At 35.5% G+C, this 25,515-nt stretch overlaps 2 protein-coding genes and 2 pseudogenes across 2 annotated transcripts; 2 read left to right on the top strand and 2 right to left on the bottom strand.

The window, feature by feature from the left end:
- Positions 1–30: 30 nt before the first annotated feature.
- Positions 31–7,264, bottom strand: LOC143560137 (carbon catabolite repressor protein 4 homolog 1-like; annotated as a pseudogene).
- Positions 7,265–13,523: 6,259 nt separating this feature from the next.
- On the top strand, positions 13,524–18,940 carry LOC143560139 (putative disease resistance RPP13-like protein 1; annotated as a pseudogene).
- A 3,413-nt stretch (positions 18,941–22,353) lies between these two features.
- On the top strand, positions 22,354–23,496 carry LOC143560150 (vacuolar protein sorting-associated protein 55 homolog). The gene is made up of 5 exons (XM_077048521.1): positions 22,354–22,371; positions 22,454–22,505; positions 22,632–22,671; positions 22,774–22,858; positions 22,963–23,496. The coding sequence occupies exons 2-5, from the start codon at positions 22,473–22,475 to the stop codon at positions 23,144–23,146; spliced, it is 342 nt and encodes a 113-aa protein (XP_076904636.1). The 5' UTR covers positions 22,354–22,371; positions 22,454–22,472; the 3' UTR covers positions 23,147–23,496.
- A 111-nt stretch (positions 23,497–23,607) lies between these two features.
- Positions 23,608–25,289, bottom strand: LOC143560129 (uncharacterized). Its single transcript, XM_077048506.1, has 3 exons — positions 24,892–25,289; positions 24,742–24,795; positions 23,608–23,910 (listed from the first exon to the last, which is right to left on the bottom strand). Exons 1-3 carry the CDS (start codon positions 25,186–25,188, stop codon positions 23,677–23,679), a joined length of 585 nt encoding a protein of 194 aa, XP_076904621.1. The 5' UTR covers positions 25,189–25,289; the 3' UTR covers positions 23,608–23,676.
- Between the last annotated feature and the right edge of the window lie 226 nt (positions 25,290–25,515).

Below are 25,515 nucleotides of genomic sequence, written 5' to 3' on the forward strand. Positions count from 1 at the left end.
ACATAAAATAAGTATGTTGGATGATAATGTTTATAAAGGGTGGCAATAAAATATGTAATCAAGGCAAGGGTGCCAATAAAATCCCTAACGGTTCGTTTGTAGCGGGGTCCACTCTCTTCTTTTGTTGCTCATAACCTCCAATTCTTGCAAACGCACTAATACAATTTCATGAAATTAAAATATTAGCTGAATATTTATATTACCAAAGGCAAAGTATTTAGTGATGGGTCCCCAACTGCTAAATCCGGATGCATTGGGTCAACTTTCCCCATTGCTAAAAGTGCATGAGGAGCACTGCAAAAATCAAAATGGTCGTTTTTAACAATTTATATCATTATGAAATTAAAAAATTATTATAATTGATTAAATACAAAACAAACCTTCCGGGAACCGAATTAAAATCTCCACAAACTAACATTGGTATATCTGCACTCGCGGCTATCTTTTCTAAACCTTTTAATAATTAATAACATTAACTAGAGTTAACTACACAATTGATCCCTGTAGTTTGCCCATATTGCTGAGTAGTCCCCACTTTTCTACAATTACACAACTATTCACTCAACCGTAACACACATGGTCTCTGGAGTGGATGGAGGCTAGCCTGTAAACGAACCCATCCGACACAGATGGGCTTGTACGTTTTTGTTCATTTATATTTAACCGAACAAACATACAAATTTTCTTTTTCATGTTCATTCCTTTTATAACAAATAAACATGAACACGGTTTTCTGTACATTTAACTAAACAAACGAACATGAATGCGTACCCGTTCGTTTCTATCCATTCATTTATGTCCGTTTGTTTAAATATTGGTTCATATATATATTACTAATATTAATTTATAATCAACTGGAATTTCGTATTTAAAATACCTTTATTTGGATATCTTTGTTTATTTTTGAACCATTGAATGTAATGATCATGGTATTTTAGACTTAAGGAATACGTTTACTTTTGATAGGTGTTCGTTTATGCTCGTTCGTTTTCTTAACGAACAAACACAAACACGGATGAACATTAACAAATCAACATGAACACGTTCATTCATTCATTTTCTAGTTATCACACGTGTCATTTTAGAAAAGTGGGGACTGGTCTGCAATATGGGCCAACTAAAGAGACCATTCGTGTAATTAACTCTATTAACTAAAACTGTTTAATATCTATAAGTAGAGGTTAAAAGAATAACCTGCCATAATTTAACATCCTTTAGATCTTGTTGAACATTCACATGAGTGTTCGCCTACACACCATAAGAAAAAATATATAAATAAATGTGAAGACTTAAGTGAAATTAAAATAATTAAAAATATACATAAGATGTCATGTCATACCACGCAAACAAGTTGTCGTTTCCCAGGAATATCAACACCATAGTTACTGAACTTTGCTTCTAGAACAACAATTAATGCAACATTATCCTGTTACACGTCATAAAAACAACATAAAAATAAAAACAAGCAAAAATTAAACATGAATTAGAAAAATGATATGAAAAATACCTTAACGAGCCGATTTAGAGCGGTTTTCTTCTGAGCACTGGGAACTAGAGCATCTGTTAAAGATTGTGCAGCTTTATTAAACTCAACCTGCAAATTTAGACCTATATTTAATTAGTAAATCCATGGTGCTAAAATGTTAATTAATATAATACAAATATATATATTTATACCTCATATTTTTTGACATGTGAAAATCTATCTCGACGGAAAAATGCGCCATCGATGGTCATAACACTGCCATTGAAAACCTGCAACCAAACAACAATCACAAGAATCAATAATGAACCGTTTTTATCTATTTTTAAATTGTTAAAAATATATATGTTAAATATGATTGAAAAAAAATCAATCATTACTACAATAAAAACCCATTTAATGTAGGCCTGTAAACAAAAGCGAACTGTTCAGCGGAAGTTCGTTCATTTACATTTGTTCAGATAGACTCATTTATGTTTGTTTATATATACATTCAAGTTTGTTTATAAATATATTAATTTTGAATTTAATTTAAATTTAATACTTTAAAACCTTTTGTTTCGATATTTTTGTTTACTTTATAAAATGCTGGATGTGAAGATAATGATATTTTAGACTTTAATTTGGATAATAACATTTAGTTTTAATTGATGTTGGTTTATTAACGAACAAACATAAATGAGCACGAACACATTCATTTTCTTAACGAACATTCGTTTCCGTTCGGTTAATATTAAATAAACATGAATAAGCTCTATTTGTGTTCATGTGGTTCGTTTACGGCCTAGTTTCTTAAATGTTTTTATCAATTTGTTAAAATAAAAATATAGACTTGTCACCTATATATCTAAACTACTTATATAATTGAAACAATAATAAAAGGATGAAACATACCTCGGTTGTTTTCTTCTTATATAGAGCCTGATAACCATGTTTGTCGAGTTCAGGTGCAAAAAACTCCTCAAAATGATCACTTTGTATCTGAAAAAAAGCTAAAGCATTTTTAGCTTAGCTTTTTAACCATCAAAATCAACTTAGAAATATGCACATTTAAAATGATTGTCATTATAATGTATCAGAATTAAATAATCAACCGTAAGCATTTGACAAATTCTAAATATTTAGAAAAATATCACCTAAAATGAGCAAAAAAAAGCAACATTTTGTGAAAGGGGGACAGCGTGTCTTGTGAGAATGTGAGATGGAAAAAAACACAAATTAAGATCCAAAAGGGGTAAAAACACATTTGTTTCGCTTTTTTTACCCTTCACTAACCAGTTTTGTTGAGTCTAAAACAAGACCAATTTGCTGTTTGAAGTTGGTAATAAATCAACTGTTTTGAGTATCTGAAAATTTTCTGATTATATAAGAAAATAATACCTAAATGAGACATTATCGTAAAGAAAAACCAGTACTTATGAGATGGTACCAAAATAAAATTCTCAAATTAGATTTAACATATTTATTTTACCCCTCAAACCAGTTTTGTTAAGTCTAAAACAAGACAAAACAGCTGTTTAAAATTGGTATAAAAAAAGATAATTGTTTTGAGCATTTCAAAATTTCTGATTATTTGAGAAAATAATACCTAAATGAGCAAAAACAACATTATTGTAAACCAAAGAAATACTACTTGTGAGATAATACAAAAAAGCCTCTCAAATTAGTTTCAAAAACGATTATTAAACTTTAACTCTATAATCAAAATCATCAAATAATCAAAATTCTACCTCTTGAAGACAAAACGATATCCGCTCGATAACCAACAATTTCACGTAACAAATTTTGTCTACGACATGGCCAAGAAAGGGCCCACGAGGGACAATAACCGAACGCATCACCCGTAGCAAACGTATCCGATAGAATATTATACGACAACACAGTAAACGCCACGTCAGCATTACTAACCGAAACCAACCGCCGCCGGGATCACCCGTGACGTCATTACAGTATTCACTGATCCAACAGTTAACTTTGACTCCACATCAACCACCACACATTCAAACTTCAAAACGTGACCGATATCATCAGCGGTTGGTGTGTAGGTTTTTAACCGCCCGACTTCAAACCATGCTGTTCCTCTGTGTCACAGCTGCAGGATATAACGGTGTGGATGCACCGTTTGTTAAGCTTTGATTAATATTACTATTGCTGTTGTTATTGAATCGGCCAAATATTTCTTCTTCTTCATGAAATGGTGCTGCCACGCATCTGAAAAACATTTGGGAGAACAGTGGTAACTTTTAGCAGCGGGAATTTTGGCTTTAACGCAACCTAAACATTGTAAAGTAGCTTGTTCCGATGGATGCTGCTGCAAATTGTGACCTTTGTATACGGTACCTGCAAAATTAGATAAGGGACTGCTAAAATATGTGTTTATCTGTTGTGAAAATTTGTAACAATCAGATGATTACTTGTTTAAAAAATCTAGTTAAAAAGAAGAGATGAATTTTATATATAAAAATAAATCTCGCTTTTCGTGACTACTAATACAAAAAAATACAACACAAATGAAGTAAGAAATCTAGGGCAATACTTACAGAATAGTAAAGGTTCATAGCATTTGGTTATGCAAAGGGTTAGCTGGTCATTATATTTCTATACTTGCATTAAACAGTAAATCTGTATATCAAAGAAACCACACTTCCCATGTGGCTAGTGGCAAGAAATCTAGTACGTATCTATGAAATTTAGTCACAACTTATAATTAGAACTGAACTTCTCATTTTAACCTTTTACCAGTATAAACGTATAATTGTATGAATGTACTAAACATGAAGTTACAGCACAAAAAACTTCATGTTTCATGTTACTACTAGCTATCATCAAAATTTTACTCCAAAATTTAAAAAATAAGTTATTGCACGTGCTAGACCAAACAACAACACTTTTTATATTCTTGGAGCAAAACTTGGCGTTGTGTTGGTAGAGGGGCGTTCATTTCAGTACCAATAATATGCTGAAAACTGCAAAAACCTAATAATGCCCTTGTATATGGTGCTCTAAATGTGATGCACTTGACAGTTACTTAACCACCAGTCCACCACACTTTCTTTCTCCCAATACTTTGATTATCTTCCATACACAATTTACAAGTGTTTTATGCGTAATTGCTTCTTGCATTTCTCAACATATTATTGGTTCTATAATCGCACTCATAGCTAAGCTACCAGTATCGTATAGTCTAGTAATCCATATATCATAAAACATAGCTAAGAAAAACAACACAAACATCCATGCATGAGTACTAATAATGAAAAGTTGTAAACTACTGAAATGTAACTATGAGCAAAACAACAAATAGACACAAAAAAGCACTAAACCCTACGCAAGTACCTGTACACTACCCTAAAAGGTCTATATAACAAAAGTATACACTCCCAAAAACAGTAAACTTCCTTAATCATACTAATCACATCAAGAAACAAGCTTTAATATCTAAAATTGCAAATTAATGCATAGTGTGCCATAAAGCAACAAGTTTCCACAATCAAAATAGGCATAAAAAAGTAACAAGACTAGCCGTTGTGGGCCGTATGGGGGCTTTAAAGGGGGCATTATAGGCGAGGAACACCGCCCCGGGGCTGTATAGTGGGGCGGTAAGGGGTGGAGATGTATCCAGACGAAGGACGGTATGGGGGAGGTGTGGTGGGGCCATGGCATGCTTTTCACTCTCTCTCGCTCTCTCTCTCTCTCTCACGCACACACATACATATATATAATGGGGGTGGTAAGGGGACTTTAAACCAAAATGGGGCTTTATGGATGAGGGCTTTAAAGTTTAAACGTGACACACTTGACAGTTACGTAACCACCACAGTTTCTTTCTCCCGGTACTTTTATTATCTTCTATATACTATTTTACAAGTGTTTTACACGAATCTGGTTCTTGCAGCTCTCAACATATTATTGGTTCTGAAATGAACGTGCTCGGTGTTACTATTGTCATATTCTATCAAACAAACTTACCTGGTATAATCTCACTCACAGCCTCATATCTAAGCTACTAGTATAGTATATACTCTAGTGAACAACCATGCGCGAGTACTCATGATTGAAAGTTGTAAACTACCGTTAACATAAACAAACTTTAATATCTTTAAATAGCAAACTAATGCATAACATACCATAGAGCAACAAACTTTCAAGCTCTAAACAAGCATTAACCAGTATAAAACTTCCAAATTCAGTTAAAACCACATAACAAACAAACAACTAACCACTTATATCTCAAGAACTGCCCGTCAACCGGCGCAGACTCCGCCACATCATCCGCAAACACAGTCTGATCAGCGCCACGAAGCAGTACGTACGGCGAAAGCTCGCAGCCGACAATCGTGATAGCTTGAGATTAGAACAAAGAATCTTTAGGGAGAGAAAGGAATATTCGTCAAACAAGCTACCGATCTTATTAGTTAGAGCTGGTAATATAGTCGGTTAACGAACAGATCTCGCTAACTAACAGTTTACAACTAACTAACAGTTTACAAACTAGTCCCTGTCTTTTAACAACTAATACAAACTAGTCCCTGATCTATTTGACTATTGGTAATTCTAGTATGAAACTAATACAAATGTAACAATACCCCCTTCCCATTGACTTTTTTGACCTCAAAAAACAAAAGAGGGAAAACGAATTCTAAGTTCATCCGCAAATTCCCATGTGGCTTCAGAGATTGGTAAATTCATCCGGTGGACTAAAACTTTTGCAACAGCTTTATTTCCTCGACGCACCACTTTATTATCTAAAATCGCTCGTGGTTGAAAGTGGAACCGAGGTCCTGAAGGTAGAGGATAACTTGGTTGATGACTTCCATGAGCTGACTTAAGAAGTGAGACATGAAATGTGGGGTGTATAAGAGAATCTCTTGGTAGATCCAGACGATAAGCCACTGCACCAATACGTTCCAATACTAAGAAGGGTCCATAGTAACGAGGACTCAACTTCTTATTATGATGCAGTTTAAGTGAAGATTGAACATAAGGCCGCAATTTGAGGTAAACCAAGTCCCCAACATTAAACTCCCGATCAGTTCTTTTCTTATCACATAACTGTTTTATACGATTTCGGGCCCGTTCTAAATTCTGCTTTAATTGAGTAATCATGTGTTCTCTGTCTCTGTGGAGTTCTTCCACAGCTGCAATTTGTGTGTCCCCTGGTATATAAGGAATATGGATTGAGGGTTTGAACCCATATAAAGCTTGATACGGAGACATGCATATGGCAGAATGCCATGATGTATTATACCACCATTGAGCTAATGGCAACCACTTCAACCATTGCAATGGAGTGTCCATACACAGACATCTTAGGTTAGATTCTAGACACCTATTCAACACTTCTGTTTGCCCATCAGATTGGGGATGATAGGCACTTAAGTAAGCTAAAGTAATACCCTGCAATTTCATAAAATCTCTCCAAAACTGACTGATAAAGACAGGATCTCTATCAGATACAATCGAATTAGAACACCCATGAAGTTTGAAAATGTTATCCAAAAATACCTGAGCTATCGTAGCTGCAGTATAAGGATGAGATAAAGGAATGAAGTGTCCATATTTAGTTAGCCGGTCTACCACTACCAAAATTGTGTCTTTACCCTGCACTTTAGGAAGACCAGAAATGAAGTCCATTGACACATCACTGAAAATGGTCAATGGTAAAGGTAGTGGCTGGAGTAACCCTGGAGATGCCAATGTCTCATATTTAGCCCTTTGACAAATGGTACATTCTTTGACAAATCTATGAACTTCTTTACTGCATCCTTTCCAAAAGAACATTTCTTTAACCTTGGATAGGGTAGGAATGAACCCGGAATGGCCTCCATATGGTGAATCATGACACCACTTGATAATGTCATTTCTGAGTATAGAATTATTGGGTACCAATATCTTGTTTTTTCTTCTTAAAATAGCACCATCCCAAGTCAAATTCTTTATAGGTTTCCTTGCAGAATTTGATTTATAATATGTTGTAAACTCTTATCAGATTCCCACCCTTGTTTCAGTTTATCTAATAAAAGTGGTTGAATAGTACTCAATGTAAGAGATAACAATCCCATACCTTGAACTCTAGAAAGGGCATCAGCCACACGGTTATCAGAACCCTTTATGTACACTATTTCATAATCATACTCCATAAGTTTGGATAGCCAAGTCTGTTGTAGTGGAGTAATAATTTTCTGATCGAGTAGATGTTTGAGACTTTGTTGATCAGTCCTAATAATTAAGTGTTTCGAGATCAGGTAATGATGCCAACTTTTTACTGCCAACAGAATAGCTAAGAGCTCTTTTTCATAAACAGATAGAGCCTGTTGTCTAGCAGAGAGAGCCTTACTAATGAAAGCAATAGGATGTTTATCCTGCATAAGGACTGCTCCCAACCCTTTTGCAGAAGCATCTGTCTCTATGACAAACATTTTAGACATGTCAGGTAAGACAAGCACAGGGGGAGTACTTATAGCCTTTTTCAGTTCATCGAAAGCACTTTGAGCTGCAGGGTTCCAATGGAAGGCATCTTTTTTCAGAAGTTCGGTTAAGCGTTTGGCAATAGTCCCAAAGCCCCTAATAAATCTTCTATAATACCTTGTTAAACCCAGGAAACCCCTTAGTTGATTAAGGGTAGCAGGTGGTGGCCAATCCTGAATTGCTTTAATTTTGGTAGGATCAGTAGCAACACCATCTCCTGTGATTATATGTCCTAAGTATTCCACCTTAGATCCTCCAAAAAAACATTTGGATCTTTTGGCTTTTAAGGAATTTTGTCTCATAAGTTGTAGTACCATTTCCAAGTCTATAACATGCTGGTCCATTGTTTGGCTATAGACCAAGATGTCATCAAAAAAGACTAAAGTACATTTCCTCAAAACATGTTTAAAAGTTTCATTCATCAACGACTGAAATGTTGCAGGGGCATTTGTCAGCCCAAATGGTAAAACTAGAAATTCATAGTGGCCTTGATGTGTCTTAAAGGCAGTCTTGTAGATATCATCTTCATACATTCTTATTGGTGATATCCCGATCTTAGATCTAGTTTGGAGAAAACTGTTGAACCTCCTAATTCATCTAAGAGTTCTTCAATTAAAGGAATCAGAAATCCATCCTTAACGGTTGCGTCATTTAATCTTCTATAGTCTATGCACATTCTCCAAGACCCGTCCTTTTTTTTAACCAAAACTACCGGGGCTGCAAAAGAACTGGTACTGTTGCGGATAACTCCAGTATCCAATAATTCCTGTGTCATTTGTTCAATGACAGTCGTTTGAGTGCTAGGATACCTATATGGCTTAAGGTTTAATGTGACATTTTCATCCTTAAGTTTGATTCTATGATCACAGCTTCTAGAAGGAGGTAATCCTGTAGGCACTTCAAAGATATCTTGGTACTGATTTAGAAGGTCATCAATGGTTTTATGAGTTCCAACATCAGATATGTGAGGCTGATGTTGGAGTTGTTCAGTGCCTTCTGTTTTTAAACTAAACAATTGGCCACTAACAATTTTGTTTGGATCTTGAAACCAAACATTTAGCCTCTCCATAGAACATAAACTGACCCCATTAGAAGTGGATCATTTTAGTTCAAAGGTATGACCATTAATGGTGAATTTCATAATCAATGATTTGAAATTCCATATAATATCATTCAAGGTTTGTAACCACTGAATACCCAGTACAAAGTCATAGTTACTAAGTGGAATGACCATCATGTCAGCCTTAAACCAACTCCCTTGCATAACCCATTGAAAATCCTTACAGACTATTAGTTAGAATGGCCCACGTATATATCACATAGACGAATACAAAAAAATTATGTACAACACAATACGGATTGGCTATAAATAGATTAAAAACAGATTAAACAACACAATTTAGTAAACATATATATCCAGGTCAACTAATTTAGGCATAGTCAAAGTAAAGATAGGTCTCCGACCATCACTACTACTAGATGAAATTTCAATTAAGGTGAAATTAACTTTTCTTTTGAAGAAATTGTTAAGAGCTCCTAACTAAAAAATGAATATAAATTATTTTACACAAACAAAAGTATATAACAATCAACACGATTATATAAGAGGGTAAAAAATACGTTTTTTTTAACTTGAAAAGATATTAATACTAATCCAACCAAATGATCAAATCAATCACCCCTGCAAATGTAAAATATGTATTAAAATCACGTTAGTAAATTTTAAAATAAAAAAATATAAACTAAATAACAAATGGATACTTGTCAAATAAAGAAAAAAGTCATCGATAGTATCTATTATGCCTAAGAGCATTCCTAGTGGGTTCTTTATACACATCTTTATTTTAAAAATTTTAAAAAATTATTTAAATAACCACTTCAACCCATTCCCTATTTTCAAACTCCAAATAGTATAAGAAACCTTCAAATTTAGAGCATTGTCACAACATTCCATTTTCAACCACCCTTCTATAAAAATATATTATAAATCAATTTATATTGAAAATGATAATAAGACAAAATATTTAGTAGTTAAAATTATAAATGGAATAAAGAGAAAAACTAATTAAAACAAAATATAGAGATGAGAATGAAGAATAGATTGGGGAAGATTTTAAGGAAAAATGATGTATAAATTAAGGAAAATTTGTTTTTTAGTTAAATTTTAAAGATGTGCATTCAAAGGTGTTTGTTCATGAGCCTATGCTAAAGTTTCAATCAATTCCTGCTAATATCCACAACAAGAAATTAAAAACATAAATCCAGTAGCCCAAACCAGATGTCCAATTAAAAACATCCATGCCCGATAAACTATTTATATCAAAAGGATTATATCCATTAATAAGTTGTGAAGAGTTTAACCATAAATAATCTCTTAATCAGCCCATCAAATAAGTGGAAGATTAATTAAACTGTGAAACATTACCCTGCCATTATGTAATGTGCTTCCGATGCAATAAAAAGTAACTCATCCAATGGTATTTAACATCCAAAAAAACTGCCAAATAAAATGCGTCCCAAGCCGAAATATCATAAGTACCATCTCGTCATGGGCCATCGCACGGAAAACTATAACCAAAATCCTTTTTATCTAGCATTAATTTGGAACCACGTGCATCTAGTGCACCTTTTACTAAGATCAATGTAGTTGTATGTAAACCCAGAGCAAGCAATAATATGATAAACCAAAAAGTCTCAGGAACATGATGTTAAGAATAGTGAATTACTATTCTCATTAACAGCATTTAACCAACCGGGAAACCATATGTTTCGACCCCAATTGAATGTCGGGCCGTTCGTTGAAGATAAAAGTATAGCGAACTCATATGAAGTTTTACCATGAGCAGACTGTATCCATTGAGCAAATATAAGTTCGATTAAGATTTGTTTTTCCATAGTACCAAAGGCAAGCATGGCATTATTATGTACAATTGAACATAGTCCCAATTATAGAAACCCAAAAAGAGGCTGCCCAACTTAAATGAGATACGATAGCTTCTTTATGCTTTAACATTTTGCCAATACATTATCATCATTCTGTTCTGGATTGTAATCCCTAATAAAAAATATAGTTCCATGAGCAAAAGCTCCTGTCATGATGAATCTTGTGATGTATTGGTGATAAGTATATAACGCAGCTTGGATAGTAAAGTCGTGTGCTATAATGCATAAGCGGGTAAATAATACATGTGTTGAGCTACCAAAGAAGTAATAACCCCTAAAGAAAGCAATGAATCGAATTATTAATTGTGTCATAAAGGCTTTATGCCCACGTCCCAATCGCCCTCCCGGAGGGATATGTGCATCTAAAAGATCTTTCATACTATGCCCAATCCCAAAATCCGTTCTATACATATGCCCAAAAATGAGAAAAAATAAATGCAATAGCTAAGGTTTTGTGGATGGAATCCCCCGAGAAAGGTTAAAATGGCAGTTCCCGCTCCTTGGGAGGTACCAAGTAAAATACTATTTGAATCAGGATTTTGAGCATAAAGATTCCACTGACCTATAAAAAGTGGGCCTAACCCTTGGGAATGTGGTAATACATTTAAGAAATTATTCCATCGAACCCCATCTGGATGCTGGAATAGCGACATGGACTAAATGCCCTGTCCAAGCCAAGGAACTTATGCCGAAGAGTCCTGATAAATGATGATTGAGATGAGATTCTACATTTTTGAACCACGGAACGCTCGGTTTCCATTTCGGTTGTACGTGTAACCAACCCGCTATTAAAGATATGGAAGAAATGAATAATAGAAAAAGAGCACCGGTGTAAAGATCTTTAAAGATCTTTATTAGTTCGTAAACTGATCGTATACCACCACTAATAAACACCAAAATAGGCGATATTCACTGCCCAGGAGCACTCTTCATTAGTTCGTAAACCAAAAAGTCTCTTATATCCTAATAGCAACTTTAGCATGGAGATGAAGAATCCATTGAGAATGCTCTAAAACTTTCTGTTACATGTAAAAGACTGTGAAATGCTTACATTTTATTTTGGCATGCCTGTGTATGAATATATATGAAATTGAATCTTTGTAAATTATTTGGTGCTAGAATTACATAAGTGGACGTGTTTTTGATTGTTTTAACTGTGCTCACAATGTGCTCGATGAAATGCTTATGTTTTATTTTGATATCATTATGTTACTTCCATAAAGTTGGCTATTAGGAGATAAAAGACTGTATGGTGTCTTGTGGCTTCTTACCTCTTGATGGCATTCATCTAATTTGTAAAGTTAATATTGTTCGCCATATATGCATCAGTTATATATATATATATATATATATATATATATATATATATATAATTGAAACAAAATTATCATTAAAGTTAGGAAAAATGACCAAAATGGTTCATTTGACCACACAAATTATTAAACTAATCCCCAAAACTTAATAATACCCAAAATGGTCATATTCTAAATGGAAGGATCCACCATAATAGAACTGATATCAGATAGATCTATCTATCCACCATAAAAAGTTAATGTTTTGGAACGGACAGAATAGATGTGAAGGCCGCCAGAATAGATATGTTGGTTGACGGAGTAGATATGAAGGCCGTCTAAATAGATATGTTGATCAACGGAGTAGATATGAATGTCCGAAAAAATATGTATGAAGGCCAGACGGAAAAGATCCGTTGGCTGACCGTTTATTAAACCGTCGGACCGACTGTTTAATAACCTTAGGCGCCAAAACTAAACGATTGGTTTTTTAAAAAGCATTCGGACTGACCGTTAAGTGTATATGTATCAAGATGTGATTGGTTAAAAAACGGAAGGGTGTCATATCTCACGGATGTCATTTCTATTATGATGAATCGTTCCGTTTAAAAAGGGCAATTTTAGGTGTTATTTAGTTTGAGAGGTTAGTCAAGGAATTTGTGTGATCAAATAAACCATTTTGGTCATTTTCCCTTACGCCCTGTTCTTGAGTTTTTTTAAATGAGGGAAAGGAAAGAAAAACTAAGGATAGTTAAAAAATGGGTGTTCTTAAGTTTTTTTAGGATGAAAAGGAAATGAGTAGGAGGAGTTAGGAGGGATTAAATTAATGTATCTTCTCAATAAGTTATCCTCCCAAAAATGGGATGATTACTAAGGATAACTATTTTTTAACATAGTTATCCTTTCCTTTCCTCTAATTTCCTTTCAACTTAAGAACACACCTGATTAGAAAAAATTTATTTCCCTTCCCTCCCCTTTCTTATCATTCCCTCTCCTTTCCTTTTCTTTTCTTGGTTAAAATACTCAAGAACAAGGCGTTAACCTAAAGTTATGATAAACGGACAGAACCAAAACAATGATTTTTTTTTCTTCCAAAAATACTAAATGCTTCATGTGAGATAAGTTTTCTGACAAAGACAAATGCATATGGAGTCTTATCCATTATGATGACTAATTTAAGATTTAAGGTAGACCTGAAGTCTCCTCTCATGATCATCCACACAAATTCGATCTCTTAATTATCCCTTTGCTTCATCTTCGTTTTTCATACCAAACCATTTTTTATCAGAAATAAAAACCTATCAACAAACAAACTATCTTTCCATTTTAAAATTCTAATGGCTATTGGTGAAGTCTTTATTGGAGCATTCATCACTGTGTTGTTCGAGAAGCTAGCCTCGAGTGACTTCATCAGCCTGGCTCGATCTGCAGGAATTGAATCTGAGCTTAACAAATTAAGAAAAAAACTGGCCCTGATCCGAGCTGTACTTGTCGATGCAGAAGAGAAGCAAGTAAAAGACACATCAGTTCAAATTTGGTTGAACGAACTCAAGCATTTGGCTTATGAAATAGACGATGTGCTTGATGATTTGGCCACCGAAGCTATGCGGCGCAAGTTGAATCAAGAATCACACGCTAACACCAGCACAAATAAGATATTAAAGTTCATTCCAACCAAATTTCATGCACTTAAGTATGGCCGTAAGATGAGTTCTAAGTTAGATGAGATTACGACCAAATTGCGTGCTCTAGTTGAGGAGAAAGAACTTTTGGGTTTGAATGATAAGATTGAATTAAGGCCAAATAAAGCTAGTAGACGGTTGGAAGAAACATCACTGGTTAATGAATCCAAAATTATAGGGCGGGAAGGTGATAAAGAGGCATTGTTGGGAAAGTTGTTGGGCAGTGAAGCTTCAAGTAGTGAAAATGTCAACTTCTTGTGCATAGTTGGTATGGGTGGGATTGGCAAAACCACTCTTGCTCAACTTTTATACAACGATAAGAAAGTTATTGATCATTTTGAACTCAAGGTTTGGGTTTGTGTTTCTAATGAGTTTGATATATTTAATATTAGCAAGGCCATTTTTAAAGATGTTGGTGGGGATGACAGAAAATTTGAATCTCTAAATCAGCTTCAAGTGGCTCTAATAGAAAAACTTTCACAGAAAAGGTTCCTATTTGTTCTAGATGATGTCTGGAATGAAAACTATTATGAGTGGGAACTACTCCAACGACCTTTTAGTGTAGGGGCTTCTGGAAGTAAAGTTCTTGTGACAACACGGAAGCCCATGGTTGCATCAGTGATGGACTCTGTTAAAACGTACCCTCTCGAGCTTTTGTCGGATGAAGAAGCTCTATCTTTATTTGCTCAACATGCCTCGGATGAGCAAAACCTTGATCAGACTCAAGCACTTAAACTCCATGGTGAAGATATCGTCAAGAAATGTGGTAAGTTGCCTTTGGCTTTGAGAACACTTGGAAGGGTATTTAGAACAAGATCCAGTTATGAAGAATGGGAGGACCTCTTGAATAATGAGATTTGGAATGTACATAATACAAGTGAGATTCTTCCAGCTCTTAGGCTTAGTTACTATGATCTCCCACAACATTTGAAACAAATGTTTGTGTGTTGCTTATTCCCTAAGGATTATATGTTCGACAAAAATGAACTAATCCTTTTGTGGATGGCTGAAGGATATTTGCATCAACCAAACAAAAACATATTAATGGAGAGTTTTGGAGGGGAGTGTTTTGAAGAGCTAGTGTCGAGGTCATTTCTTCAGCATTCAACCAACGATAAATCACGATATTCAATGCATGACCTAATAAATGACTTGGCTACAAGTGTTGCTGGTGAATTTTTTTTTATGTTGGACGTTAATGATCAGGATGGAGCTATTGAGAAATTCCACCACCTTTCATTTATTCGTGAAGGTTTTGAAGCATACAAAATGTTCACGGCACTACGGAGAGCTAGAAGCTTGAGAACATTTTTAGCCATGTCGGTTAATCTGTTAAGTGATTTGAACATATTTTATGTATCAAAAAAGGTTCTTATAGAGCTACTTCCTCAACTGCAATTCCTTAAGGGTTTAAGCCTAGCTTATTATAATATTGCAGAGGTTCCACAGTCCATTGGTAGTCTTAAGCGCATGCGGTACCTCAATCTTTCAAACACTAGTATCATATGTTTACCAGAACAAGTCGGTGACCTTGTTAATCTACAAAGCTTGTTGTTGTCAGGTTGTCGTAGGTTATCTACATTGCCAAAGAGTACTCTTAAGTTAACTAACCTACGACATCTTGACATCGCTGATACTTCATCATTAAAAACGATGCCATTGGGACTTGGTAGGTTGACTGGTCTACAAACTCTATCCAGAGTCATTATTGGAGGATATGGTGAGTGTAGATTATCCGACCTTAAGGACCTAGTGCATCTTCGGGGTCTGCTTTCCATTGAAGGGCTTCACAATGTGAAAAATGCATTCCACACAAAGGAGGCAAACATTCAACAAAATAAGGGAATTTGTGATTTGAAAATGGAATGGAGTGATGTCTTTGATGATTCTCGGAATGAAAAGACTGAATACAATGTGCTTGAAGGGTTAAGACCTTCCGAGAAGTTGACAAGCCTCGAGATTGTGTACTATATGGGAACAAAGTTTCCTACTTGGGTCGGGGATTCTTCGTTTGTTTGGTTAACGAAACTTACATTACGTGGTTGTAGAAGTTGCACACGTTTACCAACACTTGGACATCTACCTTCACTTCAAAAGTTGTTTGTTAAAAGCATGGATGGATTGAAGAGTATGGATTCTGAGTTACTCAGACCTTCTAATTCTTGGCATGGCGTTGCATTTCCATCCCTTGAAGTTTTGGAATTTAAAGATATGAAGAACTGGGAAAATGGTCAACTAGTGGTGGTGACAAAGTTGGATCGTTTCCTAGTCTTCAAGAGATATCTATAATTAACTGTCCAAAGCTAGATGTAGCGTCTTTGGAGTTAATACCGACACTTCGGATTTTAAGTGTAGAAGGATGTTCTTTAGCGGTGTTAAAAACCATGGTCGGTGTATCTTCATCAATTAGGTGCTGTTTGTTTTTGCAGACATAAACTGTCTGTAAGCTGATTTCATCTGTTTTTATGTCTGCAGCTGAAGATGTGGTCTGAAGCTCTGTAAGCTGAAAAAATAAGACTGTTTGTTTTTATAAGTTAACACTGTCTGCATAAACTGAAAATACAAACACATTAATTAATAAATTATTTATTAATTCATTAATATCACCAAGAAAGGGAAGTACAAGGAGTTCCAGAAGACGATGTAGAAGAAACTCCATTGTTACTATTCGAATCACCACCGCCACAAACGTCTTCGTCATCGCCAGAAGACGTCTCCTCCGTCTCCAACCGTGACGGCGACGTGTCCGGCGTCTCAAACGGCGTATTTCCGGCGACCCTACTCTTTCTCCCGTTTTCCTCACCGTTGTACACCGGATTCGAAATGGATGGGTGGCATGGGCGATTAATCCCATCGGGACCGGAATGGCGGGGGCTCAATCGTTTATCGCGTTCAAGGGTTCCAACGGATCGATGACGGTGAAGACGTATAATATTAGCTCCTACTCGTCAATTGTTGAAGGGAAGATTGCGTTTGAAGTGCCGGAGGCTAGTGCTGAGTTTTCCGGTGGGGTGATGAGGATTTTTGCGACGATGAAGTTGCCGGAGGCGATGACGGAGGTGAATCATATCTGGCCGGAGTTTATGGGATGCTTATTGTTGTTTTTGGATGGTTGGAGAGGAGGCAGCAGGAGAGCAGGTAGGGTGAAGATGTGTGAAGCAATAATTTTTAGCTTCTTTTTTAAGATAAAAGAAGCTGATTTCAGATCTTATCTTAAAAAAAAACAAACAGTCTTCATAGGTGATGTCTGCGCGCCTGCAGACATCACCCCTCCTGCAGATGTTTTAATCAAAAACAAACACAACCTTACTAGATTGACAATGAATAATATTAAAGGACTTATGGAGAAGTATTAGAGCATCTTAAGGCAGTTGAGAAATTGTACATTTTCAGGTGTGATGAACTCATTTATTTGTGGGAATCAGAGGCAACTGCATATTCGATTCTTGTGAATTTAAAGAGGTTGGAGTTATCTTGGTGTAACAACTTGGTATCATTTGGAAAGAGAAAGGAGAACATGGTGATTGGCATAGAATCTTTTATAGAAGTTAGAATTGAGTGTTGTCCGAGACTAGAGAGTTACAACTGTCCCAATAGTATTGAGGGGTTGAGAATATGGGAGTGTCCTTCAGTTACATCGCTGACCTTCCCAAAAATTAATGACCTCCGATCCACTTTGAAGTATCTTAAAATTTGTAACTGTGATAACAATGTGGAGGTAAATTGGCTTCTGATGCCATCACTTGAAGGTCTGTACATTTGGGGAGTGTCAAATATGAGGTTATTTCCAGAAGGATGCTTAGCTCATCTCACCACATTGGTCCTTGGCGGTTGTGATAAGATAGAATCCATTCCAGATAATGGTTATGGTTTTCTTCCATGTCTTTGCTTGAGAGAACTTGAGATTAGTTACTGCAAGAATCTGAAGTCATTTCCTCACGAGCATTTGCAAAGTCTCACATCTTTGGAAATAATGTCGATAACTAACTGTCCAACACTGGATGAGTCATTCCCATGTGGTTTGTGGCCTCCTAATTTAAGTCTATTAATAATAGGAGGGTTAAAGAAGAAGAAGAAGAAGAAGAAGATATGATGATGAGTGCAGGTTCATCATCATCTTTTCTTCTTCCTTCATCTCTCACTTGTCTATCTATCAATGATTTTAAGGAGTTGGAATCGGTTGCAGATGGCATACAACACCTCACCTCCCTTCAACATCTTCATATTAAAAGATGCCAAAAGCTAAGAGATCTGCCGGAGACACTGCTCCCTTCACTTTCACGTTTGACAGTGTTCAATATTAATTCACGTTTACTAAGGCTTCTATTTGGGATTCATAATAAAGCCAGGTATGTAAACTACTAATTGTATTTCTATAATTCATGACTATCATTTATTTGTTTCATAAAGTTGTCATTATCTATTTGAATTGATGCATCCTGTTCATTTTGTACACTGTATTTAGCATGTGCCTACAAGTTGTTCAATGAAATGCTTCTGTAATAATTAATATGCATGAAATTCAAATATATTCTTCACTCTAGACATTGAATTATGTATCCAGTTCTTCTTTTTGTACCAACAATCATTTTCTTTTATTCTTATTTTAAACATCTTTAAGCATTCTAGTCAATAACAGGCAAACAATAATTTATTTAGTGTTAGAGTCAAAACAATATATTCTTCACGGTAATGGCCCGAGGATCGGACCGAATATTCATAAAACCTGGGTCCATGGTACAGCATAGATATAACATTATATCCGGGTTTTGTTTAAAACCGGACCGGTTTATTGGTTTTTTTCGGGTCCAGGTCCATCTTAAAACAGTTTGACCGAAACGTCATTAGACCCGAAACCAACCAACCCCTCTCTCCTAGCCCATTCCTCAGGTTCCATAGTTACAGTTAACGGTCTTATTCCCGAGACAGTCCAAGCTATTCTAATTGCTAACTGGTTTGATATATTGAATCAGGGTGGTCAAACGTTTGTTGACGATGTGGTGGATGTTTCGGCTGATTTTGATGAAGAAACGGGTCTCTATAAAGATAAGAAAGACGAAGTTCTTGAGTAAAGATTCTCGAGAATTCGCCCCCCAATTTGTCATTGATAGTTGGAAAGAGAAGCAAAAATTGTTCTCTATAAGCAATGTGACATTCATACTAAGCCAGGGTGCAATTTTCATGTTTATTGGATCAAGGGCAAAGAATTAATATTGGTGGTGGACTTCAATATATTTCTTTGTATAAAGTTGCATTATAATTATCAGCAGCAGTTGATAAAAATGGTTATAAATATCATTGCTAAAACGTACTCCTAATGGTGATCTAATTAATGGCGATGCAACTTGTTGTCCAATTATATTTTACAATAAATGGAATTATAGTTATTGAGTTATCTAGTCAGATTGACAAATAGTTATTTGAATTGATAAATTACGTTTATATATGTGCTTAGACTTTTAAATGATTTAACAATTTATCAAAGTCAGTTTGGTGTATTTTAAAGCTAGTGGGCCTTACAGTTGAGCAACTTAATGAGTTAATTCCACTCTTGACTAACTACGACACATGAAGCATCTAAAGAAGATCACATAAGTGATAAGTTGGCATAAAATCAAGTTGATCTTAAAACAGACTGATTGAGCCCGCATTAGAGTCGAGACCAACCCCCCTCGTCCAGTCCTCACTCCTCAGGCTCCATATATATAGTTAATGATCTTCATCCGGGGCGGTCCAATATATTCAAATTGCTAATGGGTTTGATATATTAAAACCGGGTGGTCAAGCGTATGATGACAACGTGGAAGATATTTCAGCTGATTTTGATGAATAAATGAGTCTTAGAAAGATGTAGTTTCTTGAGTAATTGATTTTCTAGAATTAACCCTTCAAAGTGTCATTGATAGTTGGAAAGCCAAGGCAAAATTGTTCTAATATAATTTATAAGCAATGTAACATTCATAATATGGGTGTACTGGTGTAGATTATGCAGTAGTTATTAAATTATGGACTATTAAAATATTAAAGTCAACCCACTTTTTAAACCAACCACCACCACCACCCCATAATAGGCGTCAACACAACCCCCACACCACCCCACACACCCCACCACTACTTCACCCCCGCGATATATGGGGCGACAAGATTTTGTCGTCGATAATATTTTATTAAATGGACCAATAGCAAGCTTGTGATTTTTTTGGCTACAACATCACTACAACCTTAAAATAAAAATCGCTTTTTGCTGACGTGTCAAAAATCGCCCCTATTTTGTAGCCCTCCACTATACATAGCCTAACAAATAATCACTATTAAATACTAATAACTAATTATTAAAGTCAATGATCTTGTGATGAAGTGATAAGAAAAAGAGTTTGGTGTTTTATGTAACCCAGATTTGATTCTCGCTTTCATCATTTAGTTTCGGCGGCATAACTTTTTCGTACGTTAATATTTTTCTCAAAAAAAGTTGCAACATAAAAACGAGAATTTTATTCACTTTTATTCGAGTATGGTATTGCAATAGTTTTATAAAGAAAAAATTAATATGTTACATAGGATATTCACGACCGGTTTCGACGGTCCTATGTTAAACATGTGACTATGAGCCCGACCGTTAGTAACATCTTTTTGACTTCGAAAACCAAAAGGTGAAATCAAATACCCTCATAATTGTTACGTGATTATCAGCATCTGTGTTGCCGTATCGCGCAAACACCCGTCTGGTAAACGGGATCATAATATAACTGGTACTTTTTGTATAATACAAAACTCACCCCTAACTTTCATTATTAGCACTATGCTCATAAGTCTCAAATAAGCGAAAGTAACGAAACACGCAACTAGCACTAGCAGTAGCACCGTGGATTCCATATCTTCCACCTCGTCGCGTCGTTAACCGTCCGTCATAAACATCCACCACTAGCTCACCGTCAACTAACACCTTTAATTCGTCAGCTCTTCATCGCTCATCTAACAAAGTTAACGGAGATGGCGATGACAGTTGAAGGTTAGCCACTTTTAATTCATTATTATTATTATTATTATTAAGTTTTAATTCAATCGTAGTCCGTAGACTTGATTTTTGTTAATTTAGACCTAGAATTTGATGCTCGGATGTTATGAAGGTATGCGGTTAACTGTTGTAGCTGATCTAGGGCTAGTAATTATAATTATAATAATGATTCCAGTTGGAACTTAGTTATTAGGCTGATTTTGACCTAGAATTTGATGATGTTGTTATCGAGAAGGTGTGCGGTTAACTATCTGAAGCTAATTTTCAGCTCAGCATCATAATGATACTTGTTAGAACTTACTTATTTGACTAATTTTGACCTAAAAATTGATACTAGGATGTATGTAGTATGATGATGTTGTTGTTGTTTGAGAAGCTATGTGGTTAACTGTTGCGGTTGATCTAGGGCTAGTTTTCGACATCATGATGATACCGGTTGGAACGGACTTATTAGGCTAGTTTTGAACTAGAACTTGACACTAGGATTTACGTAGTATGATGATGTTGTTGTTGTTATTGAGAAGCTATGCAGTTAACTCTCACAGCTGATTTAGGGCTGATTTGAACATAGTAACGAATTAGTGATATCAGATGGAACAAACTTATTTGGCTGATTTTGACATAGAGTTTGATACTAGGATGCATGTAGCATGATGATGATGTTGTTATTGAGAAGCTATATGGTTAACTATAACTGTTGGTCTAGGGCTAATTTTTAACATCATGATGATACCAGTTGGAACTCACTTGTTAGGATAATTTTGACCTAGAGTTTGATACCAGGATGTGTGTAGCTTGATGCTGTTGTTACCGGGAAGCTATGAGGTTAACTGTCACAGCTGATTTTGGGCTAATTTGCAACAACACAATAATACCAGTTGGAACTTACATGTTAGGCTAATTTTGACCTAGAATTTGATACCAGTATGTATGTAGTATGAATGCATGATGAATTGATGATGCTGATAGCCTGTTATTGCGAAGCTATTTGGTTAACTGTCACAGCTGATCTACGGCTAATCTGAACATCATAATGAATTTATGATACCAGTTGGAGCTTACTTATTAAGCTAATTTTGATTTTTGACCTAGAACTTGATATAATTATGTTGTTATTGAGAAGCTATGCAGTTAACTATAGCAGCCGATCTAGGGCTCATTACAACATCACAATGATACCGGTTGGAACTTACTTATTAGGAACCATATTGGTTAATGGTTATAGCATTAAAGGTCATTAATAGTACAACATATAGACTGCTATTGGTGCATCATATGTCATAAAATCCATTTCCTTTGTTAATTTGATTGTTCGACCTCAAATTTGAAGTTGTATCTATGTAATGAAGCCATGCCAGTTAACTATAAATCAAACACATACTTAAGCTAGCTTTTCAGCTCCATCATTCTTTGAGTTCAACATAATTTTAACGTCTCTCCCTTTTTGTTGCATGTCTGCCACCCCTCTCTTGGATCGTGGACTACAGTGTAAGCTAAAAATAATAATTATTACTTTTTTTTAAATTTGTTTCCACTTGACAAAAGTTAATAAAGACATCATTGTTTTCAGGCTTGCTGGACTTGCCCTTATGTTTTCGTCTAGTTTCCTCTTACAAATCCTGGTATGTTTGATTTAAATTCTTTGATGTATTTAATAAAAAAGTAAATAATACATGAAAAGAAAGATATCATAAGAAAACACAAATGTACTTACAGTTTTCGTGTCTTATTTTCGTTATAATTTCCAGGCTTGTGCAATTTACAGCAACTGGTGGCCGATGTTATCAGGTATTATTACAATATAGCACATTTTTAACATATTAATTTTGCATGTTTTATTGAAAGTTGAATCGGAAATAAAATAATAGATTATGAAATGTTCATTTGCAGCACTCATGTATGTTTTGGTCCCTATGCCTTGCATGTTCTTTGGTGGTGGATCCACTGAATATTTACTCTCCCGTGATGGTGGCGGGTAAGTATTTGTAATTTCTTTAGTTTTTACGTTAGGTATTTGTATATATTTTCTCTCCCGCGACCCGTTTAGCAGTCCTAACTTTGACCCGTTTGGTATGACAGGTGGATAGATGCTGCCAAATTTTTAACAGGTGCTTCAGCAGTAGGGAGCATAGCTATCCCGATCATATTAAGGCATGCACATCTAATCAGCATGGGAGCTATGCTAATCGAGTTTATGTCATTTTTCATATTTGTGGGCACGGTTATGTGCTTTCATCGTGCTAATCTTGAAGATGAATGGTGATTCATTTGTCACGGGATTAACATGGTGAATTGAAGAAGAAAGTGAGAGCTACCAAGTAATTTTTGTTTTATAAAAAAGAAACGAGTATCATCTAATGTAAAGCTAAACAAAGTTTGACTTAATTGTGTTGGCTTATGCTTGTGATGAAGTAAGTTGTATTTTCTCGGGTTGTTCATGCGTATATAAGTAAACGAGGCACGGTTTTCATTTCGAAAGATGGTATTTTGGTTGTGGTTTTGATTGGGTTTAGCTGGTCAGTATTAGAAGTTATATATTGAGTCGAAAACTTGTTTATTAAACCGAGCTTCGATCTTAAACTTGATTTTGGCTTTGAACTTGTTTAATCTTGATTCGATTCAAGTCACTCAAGAAGTCAAGATAGATAACCTCGGGTATTAACTGTCGATGGATGTGATTGATGGTTGGTTGTTTGCGATAACAAGACTGCTATATATGACAACCAAAAAAAGTACAAAAACAACATTGAACTTGTACAAAGAGAAAAGTATTTCAAAAAACCACAAGTAGTTTCATATTGCAGCCAATTGAACAGACTTTTGAAGGGCTGCTAGAAGACTTTTCATGATTCTAGGTTCTCCAGGAGGTGACTTGTCTTTCATGGGCCCGTCTCTTATCGCCCGAAAAATGGGTGGTTCACCAGCGGTGGCCGGAAAAACCAAACAGTCAATGTACACTGGAGTCTCGGTCACTCCGTCTCCGATTGTAATGAAGCCTAGCCTTACTCCTCCTTTAACTTTGTCCACCTGTTTCATGTTTAAGTTGAAAATCATTTACCTTTAAGTTGTAAATAAGTAGGTGATACTAAAAAAAGATGTATTGGTTTTTATTAATTCCCAACTAACATCTTTTGGTCGCTTCTTGTCCTAACTAACGAAATGGCTGCTGACGGTCCCATCTTTTAACGTATTTGTTCTCAACGGTCTGCAACTAACAGAATCCTAACACCGGGTCGCCGAAAAAACGCTTTTGGCTGGAAAAGTAACATTTTTGCCGGAAAACTCAATCTGAACATTGTCACCGCCACCAACCGACTCACACCAACGAGCCACCACACTTGAGCACCACCAACCAATTCTGACGATGGTTCTAGGGTTCCGACGACCTCAATAACTGATGCTTTTACTAGAAAAATGTTACTAAAGGTCCGATCCAAGGTTACAAAAATGTTTGGGACGAATATGTTGAGTTTTCCCGAAAAACGTTTTCCGCCCAAAAATGTTTTCCGACGACCTGCAACTAACGGCGTTAGAAGTCTGTTAGTCGCGGACCGTTGAGAACAAATATGATAAACGTTGGGACCATCAGCAGCCAATTCATTATTTGGGACAGACAGCGACCAAAAGATGATAGATGGGATTAATAAAAACCAATACCCCGTAAAAAACACTTTCAGTAAACCGTTCAACAAGAAGTCAGTTTAGTTATTGAAAGGAAAGTTTAATCAAATACTAATCAAGTTTATTAATTTTTCCACTAAAGTTCAATATGTCCGGCTGTTAAAGTTAAATGAACAAACACAAACAAACCCTTGTTCGTATTCGTTCGGTTCACTTCGATAACATTACATCACTAACCTTGAGAGGCATAGGAAGTGGTATTTGTGCACCTTGATTCATACTATTAGCCCACTGCCAACAAACACATTTCCAATATCATCACTTTTAAATTTATCAATCCACAGAATCAAATAGTAACTCAAAACACAAATATTATCAACACCTTACTTGAAACAATAACGTTTCAAACCGATCAAGATCAGTATTGACCGGAAGCTTCATCGTCCCCAACGACACTCCTTCGTCATCATCTCCAGCCGGAGTAATGCTGCTGCTTCCCGGCGTTGCTCTAACAACAACACTGCCAATAAACTGACCATTAAAAGCTAGTTTTGAACTCGGTTTTTTAAAACTTTTGGATGCATGAATTTGATAAGTGACTGGATTAGATGAAACTTGTGGTTTCGGACCGGCGGATTCTCGTATCTGTGGGAAGAGTTGTCTGCTGCTACATAGAGTAGCCATGGCTTGTGAATTGGATATGTTAGGAAAGTTGTGTTTGATGAATATGTTTACAAGATATGGTTTTTGGGGTGGTTGTGTGTTTTCAAAAGGTTGTTGATAATTTATGTGGTTGATAACAAAAATAGTCTTTTAACTATCAAGTGAATACTATTTCAACCCCTTGTTTTATGCAACAAGGTTAGTAAGCTTTTGTATTACACATGTCACATGATAAATAAATGTTTTTTTATAATATTTATTTTAAATAATATATCATATTTTCATCAAAGACATTTTATAAAAATTAAAGAGACTAATGGAGTAATCATATTATTTAACAAATTAAAG

Source organism: Bidens hawaiensis, unplaced genomic scaffold, assembly GCF_021521415.1.
Source record: "Bidens hawaiensis isolate Kalapana, Puna unplaced genomic scaffold, B.hawaiensis_p1.1 tig00020226_1, whole genome shotgun sequence".
In the NCBI taxonomy this organism is placed as follows: domain Eukaryota; kingdom Viridiplantae; phylum Streptophyta; class Magnoliopsida; order Asterales; family Asteraceae; genus Bidens; species Bidens hawaiensis.